Here is a 19388-nt window from a genome sequence, read left to right as displayed (position 1 = left end):
CCCCTATAACATTTCAGACAAGTGGTTGTCCCAATCTTTTGGGACAACTTCTGGTGGCAAGCGGTTCCACTGATTCAATGTTCTCATTGTTAGGAGATTTCTCCTTAATTCTAAATTGCTTCTGTCCTTGATTACTAAGTGCCCTTTTCGGAGGCTTCAGAGGCGCCCAGATCAAAGGCGGCCCATGGCTGCAACGCCAGAGGAGAAGCAGACACCCCCCCACACCGGGGCTCCATTCCTTCCAGATGTGCAATGACTACCACTCCCATCATTCTCCCTTGGCTGGGCATTTTGGGAGTCGCAGCCCTGGCCAGAGGGTCCTCACTTGGCTCAAGGGAACTGCTTAACTGAGATCATCCTGGCTTCGTCGGAATTTAAACAGAATCACAAAGCTGGAAGGGACCTTGGAGATCATCTAGTCCAACCCCCTGCTCAGGCAGGAAACCCTAGACCATTTCAGACAAATGGCCATCCAGTCTCCTCTTAAAAACTTCCAGTTTTGGAGCATTCATAGCTTCTGGAGGCAGGTTGTTCTACTGATTAATTGTTCTAACTGTCAGGAAGTTTCTCCTTAGTTCTAGGTTGCTTCTCTCCTTGATTAGTTTCTACCCGTTGCTTCTCGTCCTGCCTTCAGGCCCTTTGGAGAATGGCTTGACTCCCTCTTCTTTGGGGCAGCCCCTGAGATATTGGAACACGGCTATCATGTCCCCCCTCATCCTTCTCTTCATTAAACTAGACATACCCAATTCTAGCAACCGTTCCTTATGTGTTTTAGCCTCCAGTCCCCTAATCATCTTTGTTGCTCTTCTCTGCATTCTTTCTAGAGTCTCAGCACTTTTTTTTTGTAATGTGGTGACCCAAACTGGATGCAATGGCCGTACTAAGGTTTTAAAAATGTTCTCCTTCTTTCGTTATCTGCCCTGCAAAATTCTAAATTTGTCACCCTGGTTAACAAAAACAGCCACCCTCCTTATTTAATCTTCCCAGACCCCTGTCCTCCAGTTTGTCCTGCAAAGCATCAGCCCCTACCCTTCCCACACCCCCATTTACAGACCCCCCACCCCCCCACCCCCGCTCCTTAATCACATCTGGATGAAAGGGCTTTGTACGTGTGATATGGAGAGAGCAATTGCCGCTGTTTGGCACCTGGCCAAGAACATCTGCGTTCTTCAGGGTGACTCACTCTGAAGTTGAGGGGGGGGGATGTTTAGACACAAACACACTCTGCGATACACACGCAATAAATGAGATCACTCTTCTGCACACTTCGTGTTTCCATCTGGGCCAAGCCAGGTTTTTTTATTTCAAATCCAAAAACGACTCAGAAGCAAATTGCAAAGGGGGGGGGGGGTTCTTTAAAGAGAGTGAGAGAGAGAAAAAAATAATGAATGCAACCTTCCCTTTTATATTCTTTGCAGACAGCCAGTCCTTGGCCTCCTTTTTACAGAGCCCTAGAGCAGTGGTTCTCAACCTTTTTAATGCTGCGACCCCCAACCGGTCGTAAGTCGAGGACTACTCAACCGGTCGTAAGTCGAAGACTACTCAACTGATGCAGCATCGTTTGCAGACTGGGACTTTTGGCGGGCTCAGCAGGGCAGAGACAGCCTGGGCAATTCCTATTGGCTTTGGAAAGCCAATAGAATTAGACTCTATTCAAGAGAGTCTCTTCTATTGGCTTTCAAAAGCCAATAGAAGAAAAGGGAGTAGCACAGCTAAGGAAAAGGGGGGAAAAAATGGCGGACTGCGTTGCTTGGCGACCCCCGTGAAATGGTCGTCCGACCCCAAATGGGGTCCCGACCCACAGGTTGAGAAGCACTGCCCTAGAGATCACCTCGAGGTAAATTTACCTGTGTCCCCCAGGGTCACCTGGGCAGGCTGTCTGCAAGGAGTATAAATCCTTCCATTTCCCCACCATCCCAGTCGGAGCTGAAGAAACCTCTTGGAAGGAGAAGCGAAAGGTCTTCGGAGAAAAACGAAGGGGAAAAAAAGCACTTTGGGGACGGCTCTTCCACCCCCCAACACCCCCCCCCCAATCACACACCCTTTGTGGGTTTACCATTTGTCTGCACAATTTCTGTCGGTTAGGCCAGGGAGAGAGAAAAAATACCCAAAGGAAGACAAATTCCAAAAGAGTCCTTGTGCCAAGGGATGCAGGAAAAGACACACACACAAAAAAAAACCAACAGCAGCAGTTCTCACACACACGCTCTCACCCGCGCACATGCAACACAACACAACACAACAAAAACCTGCCGCCACCACCATCCCAGAGAGGAATCTTGAGTCTTTGGCAACACGATTGGTCCTCCGGTGCCACGGAAGATGCAAATAGATTGCTTTTAGGGCCAGGGTCTCCACACTCCAAGTCCTGGGGGTCCCCATCGCTCCGAGAGTCTGCTCTGTGGGGCTCTGCTGCAGCCCTCCGTCCCCCTCGGTAGGGCGAGGCTGGGCAAGCAAGGCTGCAGTCCTGAGCCGGACAGGCCAGGGGTGGGCGGTGGAGGCCAGGCGTACGACGGTCCCCCCAGGGGTGGGCTGCACCCGCCAAAGACGCTGGGGCCGTAGCACGGCCGGGCTTCGTATCTGGGGTTGGAGGGTGCTAGAGAGGTGCAGGGGAGCTCCAGCTGGGGCCTGGGAGTGAGTTGCTCCATGCGGTGACAGATGCGGTCCACGCAAAAGGCTTTCTGGCCAGGACACAGGCCCGGGCTGGCCTGGAGGAAGCGGCTGGCTTGAGCAAGGCATTGGCGATGGCCACTGCGGTAGCTTTCCAGGAGAGCGTCTTCCTTGGAGGCTCCTTCTGAAGGAAGGAAGGAAGAAGGGAAGGAAGGAAAGAAGGAAGGAGAGAGAGAGAGAAGAAGAGAAGAGAAGAAAAGAGAAGAGAAGAGAAGAGAAGAGAAAGAGAAAGAGAAAGAGAAAGAAAGAAAGAAGGAAGGAAGGAGAAAGAAAGGGAAGGAAGGAAGGAAGGAAGGAAGGGAAGGTAATGGGAATGCAGAGAAGGAAGGAAGGAAGGAAGGAAGGAAGGAAGGAAGGAAGGAAGGAAGGAAGGAAGGAAGGAAAGAAATGAGAATGAAGTAGGCAGAGAAGAAAGAAAGGAAGGAAAGAAGGAAGGAAGAAAATGAGAAGGAAGTAGGTAGAGAAGGAAGGAAGGAAGGAAGGAAGGAAGGAAGGAAGGAAGGAAGGAAGGAAGGAAGGAAGGTAATGAGAATGAAGTAGGCAGAGAAGAAAGGAAGGATGGAAGGAAATGAGAAGGAAGTAGGTAGAGAAGGAAGGAAGGAAAGAAGGAAGGAAGGGAAGGAAGGAAGGTAATGAGAATGCAGAGAAGGGAGGAAGGAAGGAAGAGGGAAGGAGGGAGGGAGATGGGGATGAGAAGGGAGGAAAGAAGGAAAAAGGAAGTAAAAGAAGAGAGAAGAAAAGGGAGATGGGATTGAGAAGAATGGATGGATGGAAGTAGAAGGAAAGAAGGATGAGGGACAGAAAAGGGAGATGGAAGGAAGGTAGGAAGGAAGGAAGGAAGATGGGATGAGAAGGAAGAAAGGCAAATAAAAGGAAAGAAGGAAGAGATAATGAAAAAAGAGAAATGGATGGATGGATGGGAGGAAGATAGAAGGAAAGAGGAAGGAGGAAGAAAGGAGAGAAAGAAAGAAAGAAAGAAAGAAAGAAAGAAAGAAAGAAAGAAAGAAAGAAAGAAAGAAAGATCCATTGAAGAATCACATTGGCAATTTGGAAACACACAAAGGGCAACTTTTATATCAGGGCTCATCACAGTCACCCCCCTCCTCTCTCTGCTTGTGACGGCTGCCCCAACAAGCCAAGCCACCATCTTGCTAGGAGAAACATAGGTTGATTTCTCAGAGACCCAAGTCACCAGCCACAATCCCCCCAAACCCCCCCCCAGCAGGACCCACTTACACACACCCCACAGATCTAGTTGCACTTACCCCATAATGTCAAACGGTTGAGGTGGCATTTGAAGGGGGGGGAACAGAAGTGGAAGAGAGGAAGGAAATTTACTGCAGAGGGAATCAGAACAATAGAGCTGAATAGCGAGGGGCTGCCTTCCCCAACGTGTGCTGGGTTTGAATCCTAGGCCAGGGGTCTTCAAACGTGGCCCTTTGAGGACTTGTGGACTTCAACTCCCAGAATTCCTCCGCCTGGCTGAGTTGAAGTCCACAAGTCCTCAAAGGGCCACGTTTGAAGACCCCTGGCCTAGACATTCACACATATATATAGATATATATTTACCTACGTGTTTTTCAGCATTGGCCCCTTTAAGACAGGTGGAGTCCCAGAATTCAACACAGGCTGGGGAATTCTGGGAGTTGAAGTCCACAAGTCATCAAAGGGCCACGTTTGAAGACCCCTGGCCTAGATATTCACATAGATATACATATATATATATATATATATATATATATATATATATATATATATATATATATATATTGTATATATTTGTCTACGTGTTTTTCAACGTTGGCCCCTTTAAGACCCGAGGATTCCCAGAATTCAACACGGGCTGGGGCATTCTGGGAGTTGAAGTCCACCCATCTTCAAGGGACCCTCCAGCGCCAGAGGGTGAACTTTTGATTGACGCCCGATTTTATTCATTTCCCAGCTGGAGATAAACTTTGCTTTGCCACCACCACCACCCCTTTTTTGGGGGTCTAACTTTCAGCTCGTCAAATCTCGCGAAAGGGAGGGAAGGGACGTCAAATTTCTCTAGAAAATGATCAATCAAATCCATTTACGAATGCATCAGATTTGTACACCCCCCCCCCATGTCACAATAAAGTGCAGAAGGAAGCCCTCTCCATAACCCCGATAAGGAACGGGGACAGTCTGGGGGTGCCCGCCCCCCAGGAATAAACATCTGGGCAGAGTTTTGGGGCTTGAAACCCTCTGCAAGGGGAGGTGTTTTTTCTCTCTGAAAAGCTGGACAGCTGTTGCAGCGTTCTTTCCTCTTTCCATTTGAGGAAGGAAAGAAGCAAAAGATAAGAGGGCTCAGAGAAAGAAGGAAAGTCAGAAAGGAAAAAAGATGAGAGGGAGGGAAGGAAGGAAGGAGAGAGAAGAGAGGAGGAAAGGGGAAAAATAAGATGGAATGTGAAGAAGGAGGGAAGGAGGGAGGAAGGAAGGAAGGAAAGACATGAGAGAGAGAAGGAAGGAAGGAGGGAGAGAAAGAAAGGAAGAAAGAAGGGAGGGAGGAGAGAGGAAGAAGTGAAAGATAGAGAGAGAAAGAAGGAAAGATGGGAGGGGGAGAAGGAAGAAGGGAAGGAGAAAAAGGTAAGAAAGAGGAGACGGAGGGAAGGAAGAAGGGAGAGGAAGAAAGAAAGGAAGAAAGATGGGAGGGAGGGAGGGAGGGAGGGAGGGAGGGAGGGAAGGAAGAAGGAAACAAACCGAAGGTAAGAGGGATGAGAGGGAGGGCAGGAGGGTGGGAAAGAAAGAAAAAAGAAGGAAATGAAGAAAGATGGGAGGCAGAGAAGGAAGGGAAGAGAAAGAAGGCAAGAAAGAAGGAAAAAGAAAGATGGGAGGGAGGGAGAAGGGAGGAAGAAGAGAAAGACAGAAGAAGAAAGAAGGAAAGATGGGAGGGAGAAGAAGGGAGAAAAAGGTAAGAAAGAGGAGATGGAGGGAAGGAAGAAGGGAGAGGAAGAAGGAAAGGAAGAAAGACAGGAGGGAGGGAGGGAAGGAAGGAAGGAAGGAGAAGAAAGAAGCTGAGGAAGGAGAGGGCGAGAAGGAGGAAGGGAAAGGAAGAAGGAAACAAAGAAAGGTGGGAGATAGAACAGGAAGGAAGGAGAAAGAAGGGAAGAAGAAAGAAGGAAACGGAGAAAGGAAGAAAGAAGGAAAGAAGAAAGAAGGGAACGGAGAAAGATGGAAAGGAAGGAAGGAAGGAAGGAAGGAAGGAAGAAGGGAACAAAGAAAGATGGGAAGGAAGGAAAGAAGAAAGAAGGGAACGGAGAAAGATGGGAAGGAAGGAAGGAAGAAAGAAAGGAACAGAGAAAGATGGGAAGGAAGGAAAGAAGAAAGAAGGGAACGGAGAAAGATGGGAAGGAAGGAAGAAAGAAAGGAACAGAGAAAGATGGGAAGGAAGGAAAGAAGAAGGGAACGGAGAAAGATGGGAAGGAAGGAGGGAACAGAGAAAGAAGGGAAGGAAGGAAAGAGGGAATGGAGAAAGACGGGAAGGAAGGAAGGAAAGAAGGGAACGGAGAAAGATGGAAAGGAAGGAAGGAAGGATGGAAGGAAGGAAGGAAGGAAGGAAGAAGGGAACGGAGAAAGACGGGAAGGAAGGAAGAAGGGAACAAAAAAGATGGGAAGGAAGGAAAGAAGAAAGAAGGGAACGGAGAAAGATGGGAAGGAAGGAAGGAAGGAAGAAAGAAGGGAACGGAGAAAGATGGGAAGGAAGGAAGGAAGAAAGAAGGGAACGGAGAAAGAAGGGAAGGAAGGAAAGAGGGAATGGAGAAAGACGGGAAGGAAGGAAGGAAAGAAGGAAACGGAGAAAGACGGGAAGGAAGGAAGGAAGGAAGGAAGGAAGGAAGGAAGGAAGGAAGGAAGGAAGGAAGGAAGGAAGGAAGGAAGGAAGGAAGGAGAGATACCTGGAAGCGGCTGCGTCTTGAGGAATTCCACCGTCTTTTGCAGAATCTCCGCTTTTTCCATTTTGGGGTTCCGGAGCCTCTGCGGAGAAAGAGCGAGAGCCCCAGACGAGCGCAGAGGGGAAGGTGGGGGGGGGAACGTGGGGGGGGGGACAGAGCAAGAGAGACAGAGAAAGGGAGATGGGAGGGGGGAAGGAAGCGGGGCATGAAACCAAACTTTCCGCAGCATCGCCCTCCCCACGCGGGGCCGGGGGAGCGGAGTGGCGTGGAGCGGCTGTGGGGGGGGGGTGTCTCACCTCGTCGCGCGTGGCCTCCAGCAGCAGGAGCCGCAGGCGGGCCAGGCTGCGGTTCATGCGCTCCCGCCGCCGCTTCTCCATCAGGGGCTTCAGCAGCTGCGGGGGGGGGGGGAGGCAGAGAGAGAGAGAGAGAAAGTCGGGTCGGGGGTCCCGGAGGGCGCTGGGTGAGTCTGGGGAGGGGGGGGGTCTCCCGACCTTTCCCCCCGGCCTCGCCCGCCCTTCCCAGGCGCGCGCGCGCGTGGGGGTCCCCCACCCTACCTTCTTCTCCTCCTTGCCTTCCCACTTGGGATCCCCCACCTTCATCATCTTCACGCCCCCACCCCACCGCACCTGGAGCGAGCCGGAGAGGGATCTGCGCGGGGGTCGCTGGCGGAGGACCCTTTTATAAGCCCCCCCCCCACCGGCCCCGCCTTTCCTCTCCCTCCTGGGCTGGCCCGGGAGAGAGCCGGCGCGTGGCAGGCGCACGGGCAAGCGGGAAGACCCCACCCCTCGCCCCCTTTCCCCCCCTCCCCACCTTCCGCCCGGACCCCTGACCCAGCCTCGCCCCCTCCTCCATTTGTTGCATGGCAGCAGCCCAGATGGGTTTGTGGTTGCAAGGCAGCTCTCTCTACCTGTTGAATGGCCAACTCTTGGCTTGACTTTCCCTGCACGTGAGGAAGACACACGCGCGTGCGCGCACGCGCACACACACACACACACACACACACACACACACACACACAGAGTCCATAGGGCTGCCCAGCCTCGCCCCCTCCTCCATTTGTTGCATGACAACATCCTTCAGGCCTTATGGATTTGGTGGCGGGTCGCAAGGCAGCTCTCTACCTGTTGAATTGCCAACTCTTGGCTTGACTTTCCCTACACTCAAGGAAGAGCCCCCCCCCTTTCCTCACAGCTCTAGGGACCCTTGGCCCAGCCTCGGTCCCCTCCCTCCGTTTGTTGTATGCCAGCAGCCTGGCTTGCTCTACCAGTTGAATTTCCAACTCTTGTGGACTTCAACTTCCAGAATTCCCCAGCCTGCTTTAAGCTGGGTGGACCTCAGCTTCCAGAAGTCCCCAGCCAGCATGTTTTAAGGTGGGTGGATTTCAACTCCCAGAATTCCCCAGCCAGCATTCTTTAAGTCGCAGGGGTCTTCCAACTTGGCCCTTTGGTGACTGGAGGACTTCAACTCCCAGAATTCCTCAGCCAGGCACGCTGGCTGAGGAATTCTGGGAGTTGAAGTCCACGAGTCACGAAAGGGCCAAGTTGGAAGACCCTTCCTTGTGGACTTCAACTCCCAGAATTCCTCAGTCACTTTAAAACCTTGGGGACTTCAACTCCCAGAATTCCCAATGTCTGGCTGAGGAATTCTGGGAGCTGAAGTCCACGAGTTGGAAGACCCCTCCTTGTGGACTTCAACTCCCAGAATTCCTCAGCCAGGCACGCTGGCTGAGGAATTCTGGGAGTTGAAGTCCACAAGTCATCAAAGGGTCCTAGTTCCCTCACGCTGGCTGAGGAATTCTGGGAGTTGAAGTCCACCAGTCATCAAAGGGCCAGGTTTGAAGACCCCTGGGTTTTTTGGGGGGGGGGCTTCCGGTAATTTTATGCCCACCGCAAGAGCAAGAGCAATTGCCCCAAATCCCCCTGGGTGTTCCCAGCTGGAGACGGGGCTTCCATCTCCCCTGTTTTGTGCAAGTGCCTGTCAAATCTTTGACAAGTGCCTGACAGGCGAGGGATAATTATCAGGGTCATGATGACGGTGATGCTGATGATGGTGTGGCTGGACACCCAGCCAGCCAGATGTTCAGGCTGGTTTTGACCGTTTTGTCCACCTCTGCCGGACTCCTGTCTAAGGACCTGGGATAGGCAGATGTTCTTATTTGACAGGGTTTGGGCCAATCGCCAGGAGACGGTGAGTTCTAGTCCCGCCTTAGCCCAGAAAGCTGGCTGGGTGACTTTGAGCCCATCCCCAGGAGATGGTGAGTTCTAGTTCTGACTTAAACATGGAAGCCAATTGGGGTGACTCTGGGCCCATCACCAGGAGATGCTGAGTTCTAGTCCCACTTTAGCCATGAAAACCACCTGGGTGACTTTGGGCCAATCACCAGGAGATGGTGACTTCTAGTTCCATCTTAGCCATGAAAGTCAACTGGGTGACTTTGGGCCAATCCCCAGGAGACGGTGAGTTCTAGTCCTGCCTTAGCCATGAAAGTCAACTGGGTGACTTTGGGCCAATCCCCAGGAGACGGTGAGTTCTAGTCCTGCTTTAGCCATGAAAGTCAGCTGGGTGACTTTGGGCCAATCCCCAGGAGACGGTGAGTTCTAGTCCTGCCTTAGCCATGAAAGTCAGCTGGGTGACTTTGGGCCAATCCCCAGGAGACAGTGAGTTCTAGTCCTGCCTTAGCCATGAAAGTCAACTGGGTGACTTTGGGCCAATCCCCAGGAGACGGTGAGTTCTAGTCCTGCTTTAGCCATGAAAGTCAGCTGGGTGACTTTGGGCCAATCCCCAGGAGACGGTGAGTTCTAGTCCTGCCTTAGCCATGAAAGTCAACTGGGTGACTTTGGGCCAATCCCCAGGAGACGGTGAGTTCTAGTCCTGCCTTAGCCATGAAAGTCACCTGGGTGACTTTGGGCCAATCCCCAAGAGACGGTGAGTTCTAGTCCTGCCTTAGCCATGAAAGTCAACTGGGTGACTTTGGGCCAATCCCCAGGAAACGGTGAGTTCTAGTCCTGCTTTAGCCATGAAAGTCAACTGGGTGAACATGAGCCACTCCCTCCCTCCCTCCCTCTCACTCAGCCCAACCCACCTCGCAGGGTTGATGTTGTGGGGGTAAATAGGAGGAGGAAGGTGTGTTAGATACGTCTGCTATCTTGACCTACTCGTAAAAACAGGTGGGATTCAAATAAAAATAAAATAAAATGTATTTGTTGTATTAAATTTCTACACTGCTCATTTGACTGATACGGTGATTTGGGGCCATATTTATTGGGGAGATGCTTTCTCTCTCTCTCTCTCTCACACACACACACACACACACAACACACACACACACAACACACACACACACACACGCATGCACACACACACATACACACACAGGTACACTCCCTGTGCTCCATAATACAATGGAGGAACTTTTGCATCTGAATGAGCACAGGCGCTGGGGAGCTGGAAGGGAGTTGTGTGGGTTTGTGTGGGTTTGTGTGTCTGTGTGTGTCTGTGTGTGTCTGTGTGTCTGTGTGTTTTTCCAGAAAGCCCTCTCTTTTATTGCCTTTTATTGGGGGTCCCTCGTTAGAGAGAGATGATTGTGGGAAAGTGAAGCCTGCAGCCATAAAGACGGAGGTGTCAGGATGACCTCACAGGAAAAGTTGGGAAACAGCTTCAAATAAAAAGGATGAGAACTTTCCCACAACTTGGAGGAGGAGGAGGAGAAGTTGCAGAAGCTGTCCGTCTGTCAGTCAATCCATCCATCAATCAGCCCTCTGTCAATCAATCAGGCAGCCCTGGGCTGTCCAGTTGGGAAGGGGAGAGAGAGAGAAAAAAGGCAGATCAGGCTGTCAATCCCACAGGGAAGTTGCCTGCAGAGGTTGTGGGGGCTCCGTCACAGAGAGTGGGCAGCCTTTTGTCTGGAATGGGATATAGGGTCTCCTGCCTGAGCAGGGGGGGTTGGACTAGATGACCCCCGAGGTCCCCTTCTGACTCTGTGATTCTGTATAGGGTCTCCTGCCTGAGCGGGGAGGGGTTGGGGTTGGACTAGATGACCCCCGAGGTCCCCTTCCGACTCTGTGATTCTGTATAGGGTCTCCTGCCTGAGCGGGGGGGGGTTGGGGTTGGACTAGATGACCTCCGAGGTCCCCTTCCGACTCTGTGATTCTATATGGCAGGGCTCTCCCAACTTGGCCCTTTGATGACTGGTGGACTTCAACTCCCAGAATTCCTCAGCCAGCGTCAATGCAGGGGGTCTTGTTCCCTTGGGGGGGGTTAAAACTGCAGAGTGGAGCCTCACCCTTCCAAGGCAGTGTATCTGAAATTCCTCTCGATGAATAGGAGGTGGCCAAGGGGAGACGGTTACTCAGCCTTTCATGAGAGTCTTCCTTGAGGTTCCTCCCTCCCTCCTTCCCTTCGCTCCTTCCTTTATTCACTCCCTCTCTCCCTTCCTTCCTTCCTACCCTTCCCTTCTCCCCTTTTTTCTTCCTTCCTTCTTTTTTCCTTCCTTCCCTCCCTCTCCCTTTCTTCCTACCCTTCCCTTCTTGCCTCCCTCCCTCCCTTCCTTTGCTTCTTCCTTCTTTCCCACTGTCCTTCCTTCCTTCCTTCCTTCCTTCCTTCCTTCCCTTCCTTCCTTCACTCCCTTCCTTCCTTTGCTCCTTCCTTCACTCCCTCTCCTTTCCTTCCTACCCTTCTTCCCTTTTTTCTTCCTTCTTTTTTCCTTCCTTCCTTCACTCCCTCTCTCCCTTCCTTCCTACCCTTCCCTTCTTCCCTTTTTTCTTCCTTCCTTCCTTCCCGCCCTCTCCCTTTCTTCCTACCCTTCCCTTCTTCCCTCCCTCCCTCCCTTCCTTTGCTCCTTCCTTCCCTTCCTCTGCTCCTTCCTTCCTTCCCTTCAGCTTCCTTCCTTCCCTCCCTCCCTTCCTTTGCTCCTTCCTTCATTTGCTTCTTCCTTCCTTCACTCCCTTGCTCTTCTTTCCTACCCTTCACTTTCCTTCCTTCCTCCCTCCCTCCTTTCTTTCTTTCTTTCTTTCTTTCTTTCTTTCTTTCTTTCTTTCTTTCTTTCTTTCTCTTTCCTCCCTTCCTTCCTTATATTCCTCGCTCTCTTCTTTCCTCCCTTTCACTTTCCTTCTTTCTCTTTCTTTCTTTCTTTCTTTCTTTTTCTTTCTTTCTCTTTCCTCCCTCCCTTCCTTCCTTCTATTCCTCCCTCTCTCTTTCCTTCCTTCCTTCCTTCCTGCCTTCTTTCCTTCCTTCCTTCCTTCCTTCCTTCCTTCCTTCCTTCCTTCCTTCCTTCCTTCCTTCCTTCCTTCCTTCCTTCCTTCCTTCCCTCTTCCAACATTTACTGGCTTAGTGGTTTCTGAGCTCTGCTCCTAATCCTGCTCTTCTTAAACAAATCCATGTCCATTTTCCCACCTGGAGAATAATCCATGTATTAAATTTCTTTATCGTTTATGATGATACTTCCACAGCTCTTCTTCAAACGCACCGTTCTACACGGATTTCTCTCTCTGTGTGTGTGTGTGTGTGTGTGTGTGTGTGTCACACAATTCAGAAAAACCCTGGAGTGTCGAGTATTCCTTCTCAGGAGATGGTCTATAATTGAATGCCAACTCGCCACCCCCACTACCGTCCCAAGTTTAATCCAAGGATCGTTTTTGTAGAGCCTCCCGCCTCCAGCATAGTCTACCCTTGAAAGTGAAATCGTGGCACAACAGCGCAGGGCAAAGCCTCCCCCAGTTCTCTGCTGGGAGGAGGGGGGGATATGATTCTCCTGGGGGGGGGCTGGATTTCTTTCTCCTCCTTCGGTCCAGCCCCCCCCAGTTCCCCCCCACCCCACCCCAGGCACCCCTAATTTTACCGTGGGAATCCCAGCCTGATCAGCCCTTCAGAGGCCTCTGCATTGGCACATCCCGCCTTTTGTCCCCCCCCCAGGGTTGAACATCTGTCTGCGCCCCCCCACCCACCCCCACCCCCATTTTGTCTCCCAGCGGCCTGTAAACTCCAAGAAGGGTGTTTGTGCGTTAAAACACACAACCCCACACCTTCGCTCCTTCCCAAGCTGGAGGGGGGGGGAGTGCGAAAGGACACACCCCAGGCTGGGAAAGAAGGCCGCCTTTGACCCCACCTGCTCCTTCCCAGCCCAATAAATAAATAAGTAAAGTTCCCCCCCTCCCCACAGCCTACCATGCCTCCCCCCCCCCGCGCGCGCGCACACACACACACACACACACACACACACACACACACACACGGAACATTCAGACAGCAGGACAAAAAAGGGTGCGGAAAGGATTTTGCAAGTGTGTGCCTTGGCTAAGCGAGTCGGTTGCGAAGCGGGTTTTGCCCCGCCTTACGACGTTTCTTGCCACCGTTGTTAAGCGGATCGCGATGGTGGTTAAGCTAGTCGGGAATCAAAGTTCATAGAAACCGTTGGTTTCCTAACGTTATGCCTTTTTGCGCCTCCCTCTCTCTTTCTTTTCTCTAGTCTTCTTTCCTTCCTTCTTTCCTTCCTTCCTTCCTTCCTTCCTTCCTTCCTTCCTTCCTTCCTTCCTTCCTTCCTTTTTCCCTGCCTCCTTTTCTCCAATTTTCTCCTTCCCATCTCCTTCCTTCCTTCCTTCCTCCCTCCTTCTCATTCCCATCTCCTTCCTTCTTTTCCTCCTTCCTTCCTTCCTCCCTTTTTCCCTGCCTCCCTTTCTCCAATCATCTCATTCCTATCTTCTTCCTTCCTCTCTTTCTCCTTCTCATCTCCTTCCTTCCTTCCCTCCTTCCTTCCTCCCTCCTTCTCATTCCCTCCTTCCTTCTTTCCTGCCTTCCTTCCTGCCTGCCTGCCTTCCTCCCTCCCTCCCTCCTTCTCATTCCCATCTCCTTCCTTCCTTCCTGCCTTCCTTCCTCCCTCCCTCCCTTCCTCTCTCCTCATTCCCATAGCCTGCCTCTCTTCCTTCCTTCCTTCCTTCCTTCCTTCCTTCCTTCCTTCCTTCCTTCCTTCCTTCCTTCCTTCCTTCCTTCTTTCCTTCCTCCCTCCCTCCCTCCCTTCCTTCCTCTCTTCCTTCCTTCCTCCCTCCCTCCTTCTCATTCCCATCTCCTTCCTTCCTTCCTTCCTTCCTTCCTTCCTTCCTTCCTTCCTTCCTTCCTTCCTTCCTTCCTTCCTTCCTTTTTCCTTCCCATCTTTCTCCGTTTCCTTCTTTCTTTTTCCCTTCTTCCTTCCCTTCTCCCTCCTTCCTTCCTTTCCTACCTCCCACCTTTCTTCATTTCCTTCTTCCTTCTTTCCCTCCCTCCCTCCCTCCCTCCCTCCCTCCCTCCCTCCCAAGGGCCCTCTGGGACGTACTCTTTCATTTAGCGCTAATCGGATCATTCCACAAAAGCCAGCGAAAGGCGATTCGCCCCTTGAAGGACCCCCGCCCTCCTTAATCCACTTTTGATCTATTCAAGGGCGGATTTCGGCCTCCAGCCCTGATCGGCCATCCCTGTCCCACCCAGCAGGCTCCGTCGGAGATCGCTGGACCCTAAAATTGCCCAGACATTCATCAGGCTTGGAAGGGAAACGGGGGGGGGGGCACCAGGCAGAAAGTTCTCTGCGCACCGTCACTCTGTGCCAACAAAAGCTGCATCTGTTGCACTTCGGCCTGCGAGGCAGGAGGCGGAAAGACAACAGGCATCCAACAAGCCCCCCCTTCCCTGTTTAGGAAGTTTTGAAATGAGAGAGAGAAAGAGTGTGAGAGAGAAAGAGAGAGAAAGGGAGAAAGAAAAAGAAAGAAAGCGAAAGCAAAAGAGTGTGAGAGAGAAAGGGAGAGAGAGAGAAAAGGGAGAAAGAAAGGGAGGGAGAAAGAGAGAGGGAGGGAGAGAGAGAGAGAGAGAAAGAGAGAGAGAGGGAGAGAAAAGGAAAAAGAAAGAAAGAGAAAGTGTGTGTGAGAGAGAAAGAAAGAGAGAATGAGAGTGAGAGAGAATGAGAGAAAGATAGAGGGAGAGAGAAAAAGAGAGGGGGGAGGGAGAGAGAGAGAAAGAGTGAGAGAGAGGGAGAGAAAGAGAGAAAGAGAAAGAGAGAGAGAGAAAGCAAAAGAGTGTGAGAGAGAAAGAAAGAAAGAGAGAGGGAGAGTGAAAGAGTGTGTGTGAGAGAGAAAGAATGAGAGTGAGTGAGAGACAGAATGAGAGAAAGAGAGAGAGAGAGAAAGGGAGAGAGAGAAAAAGGGAGAACGAAAGGGAGGGAGAAAAGGAGAAAGAAAGGGAGGGAGAGAGAGAGAGAGGGAAAGAAAGGGAGAAAGAAAAAAAAGAGAGAAAGTGTGTGAGATAGAAAGAAAGAGAGAGGGAAAGAGAGAGAAACAGTGAGAGAGAAAGAGAGAAAAAGAAAGAGAGAATGAGAGTGAGAGACAGAATGAGAGAGAGAGAGAGAGAGAGAAAGAGAGAGAGAAAAAGAAAGAGAGAATGAGAGAGAGAAAAAAAAAGAGAGAAGGTGGGCAGGGGTCTCTCCTTCCCCTCCCTTCCAGAGACCCCCATTAGGCACGTGGACAGCAGGGGGGGGGGTCCTGCTCAATCTGTGCTTGAGTGCCGGGTGCGAAGAAGATCCTAGGGATCAAAGGCTCCCTTTGCAACTGGGACATAAAAAGAGGACGGGAGCGAAAAAGGCGACATTTTCCCAAGGGAAAAAAAAACCTTCCCGTTTTGCCCCTTTGAGCATCTGGGATGGGGGGGGCTCTGGGTCCCTCCCCCCCCCAGCCCACCGCATTTCAATTTCAAAAGGGGGAAATTTCACCAGAGTTTTTCTCTCTGGGGCCCTTGGCTCCTTACCACAGGCCTTGGAAAAGCCCGGAGATTCAGAGCATGTGCAGAGCGCGTTCATTTTCACCAGCTTCTCTGCTCTCTGCAGCACGGGGTGGTCCTCGGCTTACGACCTCAAAATTTCTGTGGCTAAGCCAGACGTTTGTGAAGTGAGTTTAGCCCCATTTGGTGACATTATTATTATTATTATTATGGATCATCGCACAGTCAGCCAGATGTTCAGACTGGATTTGGCATTTTGTCTACCTATCGAGTCCTTACCCAGGACCTGGGATAGGCAGAGGTGGATGTTTGATGGTATTACAGGTATCGTCGCAGGATGGAAGCAGTTCCTAGTAAGGCCGCCTTTTGCAATTGACTAATAGCGAATTTGTCAATGCCAATGGTGTTCAAGTGGTGCTCCAGTTGTTTTGGGATTGCACCCAAGGAGCCTATGACTATTGGTACTACCCTTGCTTGCTTTTGCCACAGTCTTTCTATTTCTATTTGTAGGTCTTTGTATTTTGTGATCTTCTCCAGTTCTTTCTCTTCTATTCTGCTATCTCCAGGCACTGCCACGTCCACTCTCCAGACTTTTTTGTCTTTCTTATCGACAATTGTTAAGTCTGGGGTGTTATGTTGCAGGTGCTTGTCTGTTTGAATTCTGAAGTCCCAGAGCAGTTTAATTTTATCATTTTCTATGACTTTCTCTATTTTATGATTCCCACCGGTTTTTTGCAGATCTTCCAATGCACCATTGTTGCTATTATTATTATTATTATTATTATTATTAGCCATCGTTGTTAAGTGAATCGCTGCAGGTTTAAGTTAGCGACGTGGTCGTTAAACGAAACTGTCTCCCCACCCTGTTGATTTTGCTCGTCAGGAGGTCGCAAAAGGGGATCGCCTGACCCCAGAGCGCTGCAGCCACCGTCATAAGTCTGAGTCCGGCGTCTAAATTTTGATCAGACAGTCAACGGGTTGCTTTTTCCAAGGACGTCGTAACTTGAAACCGTCACTAAATGAACTGCTGAGGACTACTCTGTACTGTGTGAAGCCATATTTTTGGCCCTGGAGTAAAGGAAAAGGCAGCAGTCCCAGAATCCCCCACAAAAGTCTAAAGGGAAGAGGGCCTCTAGACACGTGCAGAGTGCATTTCCCATTGGAACAACTACCTGTGCTTTTCCCAAATCAGGGTGGATAGGATTTGCTGGTCTAAAAAAGTGAACATTGCTTGGAATATGTTTGAATGGCGGTTTAATGTTTAGGAATGTGCAGTCTAATGATGATGATGATGATGATGATGATGATAATAATAATAATAATAATAATAATAATAATAATAATACAAATAAAAGTTGGAAGGGACCTTGGAGGTCATCTAGTCCAACCCCCTGCTCAGGCAGGAAATCCTATACCATTTCACACTAACAACAACAACAACAGTAATAGTAATAATAATAAAGTTGGAAGGGACCTTGGAGGTCATCTAGTCCAACCCCCTGCACAGGCAGGAAACCCTATTCCATTTCAGAATAAATAAATAAATAAATAAAAATAATAATAGTAATAATAATAGTAATAATAATAATAAAGTTGGAAGGGACCTTGGAGGTCATCTAATCCAACCCCCTGCTCAGGCAGGAAACCCTATTCCGTTTCAGAATAAATAAATAAATGAATAAAAATAGTAATAGTAATAGTAATAATAATAGTAATAATAATAATAAAGTTGGAAGGGACCTTGGAGGTCATCTAGTCCAACCCCCTGCTCAGGCAGGAAACCCTACACCATTTCGGACAAATGGCTGTCCAATCTCTTCTTAAAAATTTGAAACATCCCCAGCTTTTATTTAGTTATGTATTTATATATCATACTTTATAGCCGCCCGTCCTCTGGCAGCTTACAAGAACAGGCAATTATATAACAAACTAACAATAAATTCTGCAAAAAAAAACACCCCAAAACACCCTACCAATCACATAAGTAGCAGAGTTATTAAGGGCAATAAAGCCATCACACTAGTTCACCCCTTCCTTGAGGTCTCCAACTTGGTTGGCAGGACCGTCTTTTAAGCGATTTCCCAAAGTTGTTTCATTTGGGTGGCAAAGAAGGACAAGAGCATTCCGTAAAATTAAATCAACTTCAGAGGCTTCCTGTGCCTGGCTTGGTGATCTTTTGTCTTTAACTTTTGGTACGAGAAAAGGAGGAAGGAAGGAAGGAAGGAAGGAAGGAAGGAAGGAAGGAAGGAAGGAAGGAAGGAAGAAGGAAGGAAGGAAGGAAGGAAGGAAGGAAGGAAGGAAGGAAGGAAGGAGGAATAAGGAAGGAAGGAAGGAAGGAAGGAAGGAAGGAAGGAAGGAAGGAAGGAAGGAGATGGGAATGAGAAGATTGGAGGAAAGGAGGCAGGGAAAAAGGGAGGGAGGGAGGAAGGATGGGGAGGGAGGGAAAGAAAGAAAAAAAGAAAGAAAGAAGAAGAAGAAAAGAAAAAAATGAGAAAAGAAAGAAGAGAGGAAGGAAAGAAAAGAAAAAGAGAAAAGAAAGGAAAGAAAGAAATAGAAAGAAAGAAAGATGAAAGGAAAGAAAAAAGAAATAGGAAAAAACAGAGGAAAAGAAAAAGAGGAAGGAAGCAAAAGAAAAGAGAAAAGAAAGGAAAGAAAGAAATAGAAAAAAGAAAGATGAAAGGAAAGAAAAGAAAGGAAAGAAAAAAGTAAAAAGAGAGGACAAGAAAGAAGAGAGGAAGGAAACAAAAGAAAAGAGAAAAGGAAGGAAAGAAAAGACAGAGGAAATAAAGGAAAAAGGAAAAAAAAGGAAAGAAGGAAAAAGCAAAGCTGCAGCCCCCAAAGAGGCCCTTTCTCAGAAGAACAGAGGATGCTCCGCGCTGTGAGCAGGATTCGAACCTGCGCAGGGAAACCCTATTGGATTTCGAGTCCAACGCCTTAACCACTCGGCCATCACAGCTGTCTGAAAAAAAAAATTGGGACCTCCCCCTATTCATTCTCCAAGCTTTGTCTCCCTTTCTTTGCCCAGTCTAGACAGGCTTCCGTGTGCGAATCCTGTACACGCATGCTCTGTAGAAAGCTAGCAGGCCAGGAAGACGCCCCCACCCAAAGTCCCCCCCCCTGTCCATATCAAAAGAAGTTGAAGAGGATCCCACGCTTTCGCAATCTCAAGCGAAGGCGCCTCAGATGGTCATTTGCCTCCTCAATGAGGTCTAGCCTCTTAGGGTGAGACTTTTATTAGGATCATTCCAGTTTCATGTGCGCAACTCCATTCCAGATACAAGAAGCGATATATGCTGCCCTAATGCTGCATAGGAATATAATATAATATAATATAATATAATATAATATAATATAATATAATATAATATAATATAATATAATATAATATAATATAATAATAAAATAAAATAATAAAATAAAATAAAATAATAAAATAAAATAATAAAATAAAATAAAATAAAATATAAAATCAATCAATGGACCAGCAAGGGTCAATATGAGTGGATAAACTCCTTTGCTTGGAATCAATATATTTTGAGGGCTAAATTTTAGCATATAAATTAACCGCGATGTCTAATCAATACAATAGAGGCAAAAATCTAACCGGGGGTGGGGGAGAGGCTGCATTCACACAGCTTGTTAACGCTGAACTAAAATACATCTATTGGGTCATTTGGGGCCTGAAGCCCTTGGACACACACACACCCCTCAGTCGTGCAAAATGTGGATTATTCTCTGGATTAATTTTGGCTTTAGCATGGGATTATTTCTTAAGCGTTCCTGCATCAGGTGAACAAGGATTCAGGTTTTGCTGAGCCAGACCTGGGACTTTGATGGTTGTGTGAACTGATAATAAAGATATTGAAGACTCTAGAGAGAGTGCAGAGAAGAGCAACAAAGATGATCAGGAGACTGGAGGTTAAAACATATAAGGAACGATTGCTGGAATTGGAGATGTCTAGTTTAATGAAGAGAAGGACGAGGGAGGACATGATAGCAGCCTTCCAATATTTGGGGGGCTGCCCCCCCAAAAGAGGGGGGGTCCACCTATTCTCCAAAGCACCCGAAGGCAGG

General features: G+C 49.1%; 1 protein-coding gene and 1 non-coding gene across 2 annotated transcripts; both read right to left on the bottom strand.

The window, feature by feature from the left end:
* Positions 1-2339: 2339 nt before the first annotated feature.
* Positions 2340-7180, bottom strand: LOC120305644 (transcription factor HES-2-like). The gene is made up of 4 exons (XM_039337820.1): positions 7136-7180; positions 6878-6973; positions 6585-6663; positions 2340-2794 (listed from the first exon to the last, which is right to left on the bottom strand). Exons 1-4 carry the CDS (start codon positions 7178-7180, stop codon positions 2340-2342), a joined length of 675 nt encoding a protein of 224 aa, XP_039193754.1.
* An 11008-nt stretch (positions 7181-18188) lies between these two features.
* Positions 18189-18270, bottom strand: TRNAS-CGA. Its single transcript has one exon. It is a non-coding gene; the product is annotated as a tRNA-Ser (tRNA).
* Positions 18271-19388: the final 1118 nt, after the last annotated feature.

Source organism: Crotalus tigris, unplaced genomic scaffold (genome assembly GCF_016545835.1).
Source record: "Crotalus tigris isolate CLP2741 ecotype Arizona unplaced genomic scaffold, ASM1654583v1 scf7180000017690.20705106771:4171800, whole genome shotgun sequence".
In the NCBI taxonomy this organism is placed as follows: Eukaryota; Metazoa; Chordata; class Lepidosauria; order Squamata; family Viperidae; genus Crotalus; species Crotalus tigris.
Note: the sequence above shows the minus strand (reverse complement) of the source record. Positions and strands in the feature narration are given on the sequence as shown.